General features: G+C 45.2%; 1 protein-coding gene across 1 annotated transcript in view; it reads left to right on the top strand.

The window, feature by feature from the left end:
- Positions 1-10130: 10130 nt before the first annotated feature.
- Positions 10131-14044, top strand: part of NFKBIA (nuclear factor of kappa light polypeptide gene enhancer in B-cells inhibitor, alpha) — a 4641-nt gene continuing 727 nt past the window's right edge. Inside the window, exons 1-5 of the mRNA XM_015422624.1 lie at positions 10131-10518; positions 11723-11831; positions 12589-12799; positions 13062-13150; positions 13264-13524. Of these exons, the coding sequence (XP_015278110.1) occupies positions 10247-10518; positions 11723-11831; positions 12589-12799; positions 13062-13150; positions 13264-13524 (942 nt within the window). The 5' untranslated portion in view covers positions 10131-10246. The remainder of the gene's footprint in view (positions 10519-11722; positions 11832-12588; positions 12800-13061; positions 13151-13263; positions 13525-14044) is intronic.

The following is a 14044-nucleotide window of genomic DNA, read 5'->3' on the forward strand; positions in this document are numbered from 1 at the left end:
CCTCACAACAACCCTGTGGGGTAGGTTAGGTAGAGAAGGGGAGATTTGGCCCAGGGTCACTCAGCCAGCAGAGTGAGAATACAAACCTGGGTCTCCCCACATCAATCTGCAACTCTGACCACTGTGCAGTGCTTCCTCTACTGATCTGTAATGTTCCAGAGGTGTTGTAATGTAATACTCAGTTTCTCAAATGAGTGTATGCCTGTCTGTTGGTCCACTTAGGAGTCTTGATACTGGTTGTGTGGTGGGCTAGTTGTGGCAAATGGTAGAGAAGCTCAGTATTTCTGTATACAGTTGTAGGGGCTTTATTGCAATGTGGTATGGCCTGATATTATGTTCTTATTCCAGTGTGGGGTGGGGGGGGCAATGGAAGCTGAGTGATAGGGTCTCTCCAAGTGATTGCCAGAAGTGAGATGCGTCCTGGTCTTGTGTCTTACAGATAATCTTACAAATAGTCCTTTGCATTTATATCATGCTTTCAAGTTTTTGTAGAAAAAGCCCAGCAGGAACTCATTAGCATAATAGGCCACACCCAACACCAGAAACATTAGCATAATAGGCCACACCCCTGCCAGCACAGCTCATTAGCACATTAGGACGCACCCCCATGTTACCAGAAGTGTGGTCATCCAGCCACAACCACCTTTTGCTTGTTATTCTGTTTACCTTGTTTGTTGTCAAAACCCAGGGCTTTTTTTATAGCAGGAACTCCTTTGCATGTTAGGACACACACCCCTAATGTAGCCAGTCCTAATGAATTTCTGCTGTTGGGTGTGGCCTATTATGCCAATGAGTTCCTGCTGGGCGTGGCCAACTTGGGAGCCAGCCGGAACTCCGTTCCTGTGTGTTCCTGCCCAAAAATAGCCCTGTGTCTTTCATTGTTATTGTAGAACTGCTGATGTGGTCATGAATGGAATTTTGGGGTTGCACCTATATCCTGCTTTCCCACCTTTGCACCTCAATCCTGACAAAGCGTTTGAACCCATAGCATCTCACATCTCTAAATAAAACATTCACTAAAGAAAGTGCGTGTGTGGAGAGTGACTTGACTGGGAACCTGACATGTGGGTTGTCTCTCAGTTGGAGAAAAAAGAAGAACAAGGTGCAAGGAAGAGCAGTTTATTTGAGCATTCAGATCCCATTACACATAAATTTACAGTATGAACAATTTCCACATTTAAAATGACCAGGGGTCATTTAGTAGAAAAAGAGGTGCAGGAGCTCATTAGCATGACTTATTAGCATATCTTACTTGCATGTGCCACATCACCGGAAGTATGTCAAAAGGCAACACCTACCACTCAGGCTCCACTGGACTGTTTTGGATTGCTAGCTATGGGGGGGAGGGGAACGCGCAGATCTGCCCTCACAGAGGAGGGAGAGCTTGTACCTGAAGGCGGGCCGGGGGGGGGGCCTCTGCAACTTACCTGGCTGCTTCTTGCTCCTCGTGGCCCAACTGAGGGCTGCTGGGAGCAGGGGGCGGGGCTTGTTGCATGTGCCCACCCCCTGGGTTCCTTACTGCCGGAGCGCCACTCCTGTGCGCTCCCGCAGGAAATGACCCCTGCTTTCAACTTTAAAAGGATCACAATGCTGATTGTGTGAACTTAGGCAAATCACGAGAGGTAGAGCAGGAAGGGTTGCATCAGTGCTTAGTTCTTGTGGCCCTTCCTTACACGCCCAGGGAAATGCTGATCGCCACTTTGGGGCCAGGAAGCAATTTTTCTCCAGGCCAGTTTGGCCCTCAGTGATCCTGGAGGTTTTTTTTTTTAATCATATTCTGGGCGTGGAACAGGGGTCACTGGGGTGTGGGGGGGGTATTGGTGAATTTCCTGCATTGTGCAAGGGGTTGGACTAGATGACCCTGGAGGTCATTCTATAATTCACCCAGGCTGGCTGTGGGCACGCCAGCACCTCTGTCAGGCAGAAGCGCCTGAGATCCTCCCCCTCCCCTTTTTCTTCGCCCGACTTGGAGGCAAAGGGAAGGGAGAGGGGGGAAAGAATTGATCCCAGGTGCTTCTGCCTGTCAGAGGGGCTGGTGCACCCTTCCGGTGATGTCAGGGGGTGTGGCATATGCTAATAAGTTATGCTAATGAGCTCCTGCAGCTCTTTTTCTATGAAATGACCCCTGAATACCTCAGCAAGAATTTGAGTCCAGTAATTCCTTATATAGACCAACAAGGTTTTCGGGGTATGAGCTTTCAAGCATCAGAGCTCCTTTCGTCAGACAGGAGTAGGAATGGAGATCTCTGGGTCTTTTTATTCCAGACAGAAAGTGGGAGGGGTGTTGTTTAAGGTTAAGAGGGTGTCTGTGGGCAAGAAAAGGTTTGCTCCCCAATGGGTGTGAGAGGGGAGTATCATTGTCCAGCGTAGGTTGTAGGTCATTCATGCATTCATTTATTCATTGTAGGTCATTTCTTTTTTTAAAAACAATATATTTATTGAGTTTTCAAGATAATAAACATCCATAACCTAACACCAAGAACACCATCCAAAGTACCTAGCCTAGGGGGAAAAAAAGTTAAACAGCAATCCAGCAGACCAAAGAGATTACATTTTTCTTATATCCAGCCCACCGAACAACTCCCAACTGAGTACAAACAAGTAATATTGTTTTTCAAAATATAGCTACTTAATTTGTTAAACAATAATCTTATACATATTAATTTTATAATTCGTTTAACAAATTAGTATTCAACATCAGCTTTATATTCTCAAGGCAAGTACTAAAAATTCCTACTTACTCCATTAGCCTTTATATTTCTTGTTTTTAATATAACTATAGGTTATAGATTTCAATTTTTTATACATTTTTAATTTTTTATCTTATTGTTTGCAATGTCAGTCTCAGGAATATTCAAGTTTAAATTACCATCTTAATGGAGCTATTTTACCACATTGTGATTTAACTTATAGCCACTTATTACAATTGTTCTTTATTAACTTTTCTTTTATACATTTAGTCCCTACTGCCAAATAACAATTCCCCCAAAAGAACCCTATATAACTATCACTAAAAAGAAAAAAAAAATACTACAGCTTAACTACACAATTCTATTATTTGTCATCCATAGCCCCTTTCTTTCTAAAACACCCTTCTATAACCTCCACCTTCTAACTAAAACCTACACACATTCAACATTAGGAACTTTAAATTAATCATAAATCATAACAATCTTTTCAGGGTCAATTCATTCCAAAAGATTAATCATAAATCATACCAATCCTTTCAGTGCCAATTCATTCCGGCTGAGTCTAAAACACCCTGCTATAACCACCACCTTCTAACTAAAACCTACACACACTCAGCATTATAAACTTTAAAATAATCATAAATCATAACAATCTAATCATAAATCATAACAATCTTTTCAAGGTCAATTCATTCCAGCAAAACCTATCAAGTAAAAAACAACATTTCATCCCTTCTATATAACTTGATTTTTCTCCTGTGAATCTGCAAATTGTTTTTTTGTAACAGCATGTCTATATGACTTTTTTCTTTGCAGGTATGGCAATTTATCTCCATACTTCTCCTTTGAACTCTCAACCACTCATATTCCATTATACTGTTCACTTTAAATTTCCAGGAACATCGCTTTTTTCTATTCCTTCTACAATTGTTTTTTCTTTTGGAGGGTAGTCTTTGCACCTTCCTTTTTGATGTCCTTATCTTTAAATAAGTCATTTTTTAACTTTCTTTCCCAGAATTAAGGTTGGTAGGGTTAAAGTCTTAACACCTGCTTTCTCGTCCTGATATTCCAAGTTCTCCACAGCATTCTGGATACATTGTCCTGGCTTTTCTTTATTTTATGTTTCCAGTTGAGGGTTACGTGCTTTTTGTAATAGACCTGCACATGCTTCCTCAAAACCCTTCTTTATTCCTTCTCTCAGGATTTTCAAAAATTGTTCAATAGATATCTCTCCCACCAGAGTATTTTCATCAAGTTCTTCCTCCTCCTCCTCCCTTATTGTGGACGCCATTTTTGTTACTAAATTCAAGTTAATTCGTTAGCTGAATCCCGCCTCCAACATTCCAAACAGTTTGCTGTTCCTCTCCCCTCCATAGCCAGTCAAAATACAGAGGTCATTTGCATATGCGTCCTGATTGGCCTTTGCCTCTAACATTCTAAACAGTTTTTTGTTGATGTTGGGAGTCACTGAATGTGTCCTGAGGTAAAAAACATATCCTAATCTTCCCTTAAACGGTCACTGGAGTTGCCATTCTCCCTGTGAGGCCTGGAGATCTCCCAGAAATCACTGTGTTACCCAGCCACAGCACATCATTTCCCCTACAGAAAATTTCCCAGCTATTACAACTGATCTCCGGATGACCAAGATCAGTTCTCCTGGAGACAATGGCTGCGTTGGCCAGTGGACTCTGGCATTATACCTTGCTGAGGTCCCTCCCCACCTAGGTTCCCTTTAAGCTGCGCCAAGCTGTGCTGGTGCACCGATTTCCCCCGGCCAGCACAGCAATTGTTGTCACAGTGCAGGGGTGAGAGGTTCCCTTCTCAATGGCCATGCAGCATGGATCCATTTGCTCAGGCAGCACAGAAACACAGCAGTATGCTTTGTGTTTCCTAATCTGGGCTGGCACCGCCTCCCCTCAGCTGCGGTTTGCTTGCCCTGTGAAAGGGGGCGCTGCTACCCTCCCCGGCAGTCCTCTGCCTCGTGCTCCTGGAGATACCCTGGCCCAGAAGGAAGACTGCTCTGTTGCCCAGCTTCTGCCCTTCCTGAGGTGAGCTGCCTGGTTGTTTGTTTTGTCTTGGGGTGGGGTGGGGAGCCGAGCTCAGCAGCGTGCTAGACGCGATCTGGTGGCTTCTGGTGCTTTGCAAAGTGACTCTCTGTGCACTTAAGCCTGTAAAGTTAGTTGGAAAAGTGGGGGGGGGAGCCGGGCTCAGCAGCCTGCTAGAGGTGATCTGGTGGCTTCTGGTGCTTTGCAAAGTGACTCTCTCTGCCCTTAAGCCTGGGAGGTTAAGTAATACAAATATGTTTCATATAAGTTTATGGCTTGTAATGCAAATGATAATAGTTTATATGTTGTTTGTATGTTTGTACACTTTAATAATTTTTTTTATGTCGGCCCGCTCACAGTTTTAACACTAGGACCACTTTTTGCTCACAGGGTAAAATTCTGCACACCTTAGAGTGAACATTGCTCCCCACCCCTTCCCTCCCCATGCTCTACCCCTCAAATCTACAGGTATTTCCCAACCTAGAGTTGGTAACCCTGTAACTGGCTATGGAACCACTTTCTAGACCCTTGGAACCCAGAAGACATGGCATAGGAGGAGATGCTTTTCTACCTTAGCTGCCAGTGCATAACCGCAAATCAACATAAGGAAGGGGTGGACGGAGCAGTACCTGTTACCATGAGGCTGTCCTCCCATACTACCCACTTGGAGCAGCAAAATGACTTGAGACAGCCCTGCCTTATAGCTAACAAAAGGAAATTTTCCCCTTCCCTCTGCTGCCCCACCAGCCATAGCCGGGACACTCACCTAGAGCTTCCTTCTAGAGCTCGTTGTATTTATCCCACAACGAGCCTTACTCCTAGTCATGTATAAATTTAAAATGCCCCGATTTATTAAGCTATATTCCAAAAAAGCCCACTAGGTGTCACTACAGATGTTTAGCAAATAAAGTATCCTTCTTTGAGGAAGGTATTCAAACAGCTGGGTTTCCCCAGTTTTTAGACTTTGCTGAAAGCTTTGGGCAACGAGGGTCACTTGGGGGGATGCTCTGGTCCGGATGCTATTGGGAAGCAGGTTTTTTCCCATTTCCCCACAGCACTGTGGTGATTCCATGCGCCTCCCTGCGTTTTTCCCCTCTTTGCCAAACCTTCTTTGCTGCATGACAGCAAAATCAGGGTCCCATGTGGGAGAGAAAGTTTGAATCTTCCCAGCCCACTCACATTGGTGCCATTTTCCTTGCCCCAGTCCCCTGCATCAGCCATTTCGTCCCAGCCACTGGAGTGCTATTTTTTTTTTAATGCAGTTGGGGAGCATTATACTATTATAACGGTCTAGAAGATTCTCTATACTCCCAGCTTTCATTTTAAAAAACCCCTCTAGCTCCAATCATTATGGAAATATGTATTTCCCTTTATATCTCTGCAATGGAAGGAGGCTACTTACTTTTTAAACAATGAAAGCTGGAAATTTAGGGAACTTATATAATGCAGTGGAACTCATTTTGCAGCTCACAGAGAACCACTTTTGCAATTTCATTCAACCGAGACAACCACATCTACTTCCATCCCTCGCATAAGGCCTGCATCTCAAGGAGTCTTGCAGCTTTAAAGCTTTTTTAAAAACCTTTTGCCAATTTAAAAAACCTGAAAAAGCCCCTAATAGCTTTTTTGGACACTGCCCAGGGGCAGGAAAAATGCATGGAAATCTTCTGTCTGGAAACCCTATTGCTGCTATGCTCTATCCACAACTGTAGCAGCAATGAGGAAAGCTATCAAGGTGTTGATGCAAATTGCAAATGCTTACAATATACCATAGATAATTCATTGTTAGAGCATAGGAATGGAAAGAAATTATCCTCAGTATAATATACTGACTATAACAACAATACTACTATTACCACCACCCACCCACCGATCTCGCACACACACATTGTTCAGGGGCAAAAAGGTGCCTAGATTACAATTTCCTGTTCTCTCTATAGCTGATGCTGGAGTGTGTAGCTAAGATTGAGGGCCACGGCCACACTTTCTTCCACAAACAGGTTTTGCTGTGATTTAGCATCCAAACAGGAGTGGGTATTCTTCGAGCATCCACATAGCATCACCCTCTAACTGTCCATGTTCTGGGTTCCCCCCTGCTCTGAACTGATCTTTCTAAAACCCAGTTTGATATTTTTGGGGAGACTGCAAACCAAGCACCAACATATGCCATGTGAATGGGAAGGTGTGCATTTTTTAAAGTCCCCCCCCCATGTTTCCTTGCCTTAGCTCTCCTCTGAGCCTTTTGGGGCTCTCTTCTTTAAATCAACAGTTGCCAATTTGTGATAATGCAATAACACTATAATGACCTGTTGAATCCATGATCCTCTGAATTTCCTGTTTTCATTTTTTTAATTAATTTTTCAAATTTAAAATGTCTGGCCTTTTTTGGTGTGCTTGGAATAAAATGAGATAAAGATTTACTTTTTTAAAAAACAAAAGCTAGGAATTCAGAGAAGATTGTCAGTTGTGACAATAAATGATGATAACATTAGGGTGCTATAAGAACATAAGAGATGCCAATGTGGGATCAGGCCAAAGGCCCATCCGGTCCAACACTCTGTATCACACAGTGGCCAGGTGCTATAGTGAACCTAGCCCTTTGGTAGCATAAGGGGAGTCTGAGGCAATGGGGGGGGCGGCAGGTTGAGAAAGGAAAGTGCATAGAAAACTGCTGCATGGCTGCTTTCCTTCCACTGCAAATGCCTCTGAATTCCCAAGAGCAAGTAGAAAAACCACTGCGTGGAAATGGTACTGGAAAATGCTGTCAACTCAAGTCACAGCCAATTTATGGCAACCCCACAGAGTTTTCAAGGCAAGAGATGGACAGAAGTGATTTGCCATTGCCTGCCTCTGCACAGCAACCCTGGACTTCCTTAGTGGTCCCCCATTCAAGTACTAACCAGGGCCAATCCGGTTTAGCTTCTGAGATCTGGTGAGATAGGACTGCCTGGGCCACCAAGGTCAGGGCCCCCCAAAACCCTTTGGTAGCATGGGGAGAAATGGAGGCAATGGGGGGGAATTGTGCAAGTAGTCCACAAGAAAGAGGCTTTACTCTCCCTCTCTGAGCAGAAAATATTAAGCTGCCTCGTACTACGTCAAACCCCATCTAACTTAGCATTATCATCTCTGATTGATGGCTGCTCTCAAGGTTCTGGGGCAGACAAATGGTTTCCCCCAAAACCTGCTAACTAAGACCTTTTACCTGGAAACATCAGAGATTGAATCTGCAGCCTTCTGCATACAAAGCAGGTGCTCTGCCACCCAGGACCAGCCTTTCCCCAAGTTAACATCCACCCAGTGTTTTACTGGACTGAAACCGTGCACTTTTGCTACTGTGATCCGAAAGGCCAGTAAATTCCAGATTCTCCAGGTTTCTGGATAATCCATTGGATTTTTGACGCATCTCCATTAGGTTCCATAATTAATCTGCTAGGTTTGGTTTCCCAAAACAGCATGTGCTAGAATATATTCAAATACTGTATTTCCATTGCATGGAAAGATGGTAAACATGCCCTCTTTCAGGGAAGCTGGTCTGCTATTAGTGGCATTCCCGCAGGGAGCTTCTGAAAAACCATCACGAATCCTTGAGGATCCAGGATGCACTCTGAAAGTCACTGGGGCAGCCCATCTTCCAAGAAATGGATTTCCAGAGCAGAAAATAAAAGTAATATCCAAATGGTCAGATACTGGCTATTGTTTTCAAGCAGTATTCCTATAGTATTATCATCTGCATTAAATTTAACAAGAAATTATTCACCCGCTGCATTTGTACCTGTCTTCCAGCTGTGAACACAACGAATCTCACAAGAAAAAAAACAACCCTAGCAAGTGAGCAAAGTTTGAATCCAGTGGCACCTTTAAGACTAACACAGTTTTATTCTGGGTATAAGCTTTCATGTGCATGCACACTTCTTCAGACCAACATGGCTACTCACCTGAATCTACCCTAGCAAGTGCAATTCTAAGCAGAGCTACACTCTTCTAAACCCACTGATTTCCAATATAGCACATTGAATCTGTCCTGAGTACACATGCATAAGGCCTAGTTTACACACCCAGCAAAAAACATGGTAGACTCCTGAGGTAGTAAAGTGGACATGACCTACTTCAGATTTTTGGTGAGGTGCCATTTTTAATGCTTCCCCCATGTAAAAAAAATTATCTCCCTGCAAGTAAAAAGCAGGAAAGAAAGACTCCAGCTTGCTATGCTAATTTTCTACTTCCAGGGGTTTTCCCCTCTCATTTACATAGTAAAACATTAGCTTTCACCTTATGTTTTTATTCAACACTCTCCCACCTTCTGTGGACCAGGACAGGACTATAAATTTAGTCCAGAATTTCCTGCAAAAAGACTACTAGCTGAATGCAATCATAGTTTCATTCCGGTATGCTTTGTTTCGCCATTGGGGCTAAATGAGGCTGGAGAATCTTGAGGTGGCATGAACTGGAGGCTGCAGGGGTGTGGGGGGTGTGTGTGTCATTTTTGAATACTCCCGTGTAAAGAAAGTAAGCAAACACAGTCAGTAAAGTAAGTAAACACAGCCTAACAACATAAAAGGGATGTAGGGTTTCCAGCCTCCAGGTGGGGCCTGGGGATCTTCCGCTTTTACAACTGATCTTCAGATGACAGAGATCAGCTCCCCTGGAGAAAATAGCTGCTTTGAAGGGTGGACTCTATGGCACTGTACCATGCTGAGGCCTCTCCCCTCCCCAAAACCCACTCTCTCCTGGATCCACCCCCAAAGTCTCCAGGTAATTTCCAACCCAGACCTGGTAACCCTAAAGGGAGGTAAGGCTGTGTGTGAGTCTTATACCTAGAGAAAAAGCTCCCACCTGTGTCTTAAGTGCTACCGCCCACTCTACTACCGCAGAAAAATAATACCCACAGGAGAGGACTAGGCCTCAATGGCTGTGCATGCGGGGGAGGGGGGTCCCCCTTCTGGCATCTCACCATATGCAAGCCCATCCCCCCACAGAAAAAGCAAGTCGGATTGACTGAATGTGCAGCCCACCTGCTCTGAGAATAAACGTCTTCCCACTCCCCATCGCCAGGGCATTTTGAGTACAGAAAGCATTACAAGGCAGGAAAGGAAGGGAATTCCCAAAAAGGGCCGCGGTGGCCTTGAAAGGGCTTGGCCGTGCGCAAGCGAGTAGCTCAATAGGTGGAAGGGGAGCCGCCTCAGTCACTGAGTGCAGAGTCAAAAGTACTTTCCCTTCTGTGGAAAACGCCAAAAGTTTCCAGAGAGTGACTGAGGCAGGGAATTCCTCAGCGCCAGCCTCGGCTCCCTTCAGGACAGGACCAAACTCGTTCGCGCCCTCTCTGTTTGACTTGGCTGGGAAATTCCCAGCCGCCCCAAGCTCCGCCCCGCGCAGAAATCCCCTCGGCCGAGGCTGTATAGGCCAGCGCCGCCCGGCAGCGCTTCTCACCACACCTCGCGCGTAGCAGCCGAAGAACGCCGGGATCTAGTCACTCCTCTAGGCTCGCTGGCTCTAGCGCAAACCGACGGTGCCATGTTTACCGCCCGCACTGTGGATTATCCAATGGATTATACAATGGACGACCATCCTCGGGATCTGCTGAAGAAGGACCGGCAGCTCAGCCTGGTCCAGGACGATCGCCACGACAGCGGCTTGGACTCCATGAAGGACGAGGAGTACGACCAGCTCGTCCGGGACCTGGAAGACATCCGCGTCCAGCCCAAGGAAGCCTGTACGGCCCTGCAGAGCGCTCCCTGCCAGCCGGGCCAGGCTTGGAAGCAGCAAGTGACTGAAGACGGAGACACGTAAGTCTCACGGACTTGGGGGTGGAATTTGTCAAGACCAGAGGGTCGGATCGGGACCTTTTCCTTTCGACTTCCCAAATTGGCCGCGTTTACTTGGGAAGCCAAACCCCTCGGGAATCAAGGGAACACTCTTCCAAGGCTGGTCGCTTCTCGTTTCTTTTTGGAAACGAGTTGGGCGATGGAAGGAAGAAGGTGATCGGTTGCGTTTTAAAAAGACGCCATCTAATTTTAAAACGGGTGTGTGTGTTCTTAAAAGGGATTTTTTTAAAAAGCTAGCATTACCGGGGTTGTGTGTAAGAAAAAGAAGTGCAAACAAATTCTACTGGATTTTTTTTTGGGGGGGGGGTGCATTGTAGCGTCTGCAGGAATATTGTTCTGTCCTCGGGTATTGCCCCATCGTAGTCCTGGCTGGTCGTTCAGCAGCCAAACTCGATTTTAAAAATGGTTCTTGGTTTTTTTAAAATGTTGCCGGTTCCTAAATACGTGCTTCATCGAGCACGGATTGCCCGAAGTCTACTTTGAGCCTTAGTTGGTTTTTCAGTACCATCCTATGTGAAATCTGTGTGTGTGATGTGCCCTCAAGTCGCTTCCGATTTACGGCGACCCTGTGAATTAATGACCTCCGAAACATTAATTTCGGTGGGTTCAGACTGAAGGAACTCTGCCTAGGATTGCGATGTTTCATTATTAGCAAACCTCTCCACACGAATTGAGAAGGCGGCGTATCTATACGTCCTTAGAGCAAATAAAAAATTTAAAGGCACGTAGGCGCTCTGGAGTTGCTGGGGGAGGGGGGCGCCTTTGATGGCTGGTTACATAAAGCACGGGGATTTTTGCGAGGCTGGGTTTTTCCCTCCTCCCTCTTTGGCGGCCTGCCAACGGCGGAGGGGCAAAGGCCGGGTGTTTTTGGCTGTGGTGGGCGGGGCCTCGGGGTGTGCGGCGCCGAGCAGGGCGGAGGGGGAAGCGCGCTGGAAAGTCCCTGGCGCGCTGCCCGGAACACTCAGCGCCGAGCAACACTGCGGAAAATACCAGGCGGCAGCAGCACGCGGCCCGAAAACCCCAGGCTTTCGAAATCGCTTCTAGCTGATACACAAGTTCCTCCTTCCTGACTCCAGAGGAACAAATGGTGGTGGTGGGTTTTTTTTTTTTTTTTTGCTGATTGTCATAATCATCATTGGGTTTTCCCATCTCTTTTCTTGTGCAGATTTCTCCATCTGGCTATTATTCATGAAGAAAAGCCTCTGAGTTTGGAAATTGTTCGCCAGACAGGATGTGACAGAGTCTTCCTGAATTTCCAGAATAAGCTAGGCCAGGTACTTAAATTACATTTTTTTAAAAAAATTAGTCACCTTGAGCTTGCCTGAGGTGAGGTATATACTGAATGTCAAGCAAGATGTTACAGGCAGACTTGAGAACTTCCTACAACAGACTTATAAAGCTGGATTATAAATACAGGATCACATTTAATGCAAGAGCTGCAAACGGTCTACAACATTGTTTCTTAGCATTAGCCCATTTTTGCCATACAAATGAATTGTCTGCTGTTACAGTTGTGCCCCATTCACCATCACCCTAGGGTGGCTGCACTTTTAACAGAATCTGTTCGGGGTCTGCCTCATGCCCTTCAGTAGCCTAAAATCAGGCACTGTGATATACAGAAGTGAGATTCTTCATAACTGGTTAAATTTGGGCATTTGCCAGCAACCCCCCAATACCAACAAATGTCCCATCCTGCAATATGGATGCTATATTCCCCTGGCAGAGGACTCCTGAGGAGCTTGGCGGCAGCATGTGAAAATCCTTAGTTGTATAAGCACACCATCCTAATAAACTGGAGCCTGCAGTGTGGCTTGATTAATTCTGGACATTGGAAAAAGTTAGGAATGTTTAAGGCATGCATTAAAGCAGCTAGTCCTGAACATACGTACATGGGAACACCTGTAGAAGCAGCAAGGAGGAAGGAAGTCAGGAAGTGAGTGAAAGAGGGCTCTTGGGCTCCAGATGTATGTCTACAGGGGATTTCCTTGCTTGCCTCACAAATGACAGTTCTTTCTTGCTTTCATTTTGTAGACTCCACTTCACTTGGCCATGATCACAGATCAGCCAGAAATTGCTGAGGCTCTTCTGAAAGCCAGCTGTAACCCAGAGATCCGGGACTTCCGAGGAAACACACCTCTGCATATCGCTTGTGAACAGGGATCTCTGAGGGGTGTTGGTGTTCTCACACAGTACTCCTCTCCTCACCACCTCAGCTCCCTCCTCCACTTGCGCAACTACAATGGTAAGCATGGGCACTGCCTTGACAAATAGCTTTCTACAGTTAGAACAGGCTTCTGCCAGCTCATTGAGTGCTCCAGCCAGTGGCCTTGCCCTGTTACCTTGTTTTTCAGTGAGCTGGTTGGTTGGCTGTTGGTTGGCTGCTTGTTTGTGTGGAAAGACGATCATAGCACACATTCAGCCAGTAGTAGTTTTCCTTTGCATTGAATGATCATGTGTTTCTGCCAGTGTATTTAGGTTTTCTCTGTTTTGTGCTTGCTTCACAGGACACACCTGTCTCCATTTGGCATCTGTTCAAGGGTATCTGGCCATTGTTGAATGTCTCCTGTCCTTAGGAGTGGATGTCGATGCTAAGGTGGGCATCAGTAGTTGCAAATAAGAAAACCTGATTGTATGATATGAAAAGGAACCACTTTACCATTTGCCAGCACTAACCAAATGGCCCTTTTTTGCCCCCTCAATAAACAGGAACCATGCAATGGTAGAACGGCCTTGCATTTGGCTGTAGATCTGCAGAATGAAGAACTGGTGTCACTCCTGTTAAAACATGGCGCAGATGCAAACAAAGTCACCTATCAGGGCTATTCTCCATACCAGCTCACTTGGGGGAGAAACAACTCTGTCATACAGGAACAGCTGAGGCCATTTACCACACTGGACCTACAGATGCTGCCCGAAAGTGAAGATGAAGATAGCTGTGAATCAGAATCAGAGTGCACGGAGGATGAAGTAAGTAATTGGTTCTTCTTTCTGAGTGATGAGAGATCAACTTCTACTTTCATTTACAGACCTGCATGTGCCACTGGTTGGTTAGGAAACAAGTGGAAGATATAATGTCCTTAGGTATATGCATAGGAGGGCGGCTTTTTATTACTTCAAGGCACACCAGTTAATTGAATTAATGCCCATCACTCACAGACCTAAGAACAGACTCTCAAAAATCAAGGAAAATTTGCTTGATCAATGCATTTTAATCTAGCAAAACACTGCATTTTCTTCAAAGGAAAATTGGCTTGCCTGGCCAGTTGGATCTCTGGTTAGGATATCTGCTAACCATTTAAAAATATACACAATTTTAAAATGTGTGTGAAAAGCTTATTTCAAAGGAAGCAGATTTGCTCATATTTCTGTGCTAGTATTTTTTTACTACTTAAGGGTTTAGCAAGGTGTGCTGTCTTCTGTTTCCTCATTTATTAGGGTTTTTATTCTATTGAGAAATATATTAAATGGAGCCTAAGACTAAAAATAG

The sequence above is a fragment of the Gekko japonicus genome, unplaced genomic scaffold (genome assembly GCF_001447785.1).
Source record: "Gekko japonicus isolate JY-2015 unplaced genomic scaffold, Gekko_japonicus_V1.1 scaffold1920, whole genome shotgun sequence".
In the NCBI taxonomy this organism is placed as follows: Eukaryota; Metazoa; Chordata; class Lepidosauria; order Squamata; family Gekkonidae; genus Gekko; species Gekko japonicus.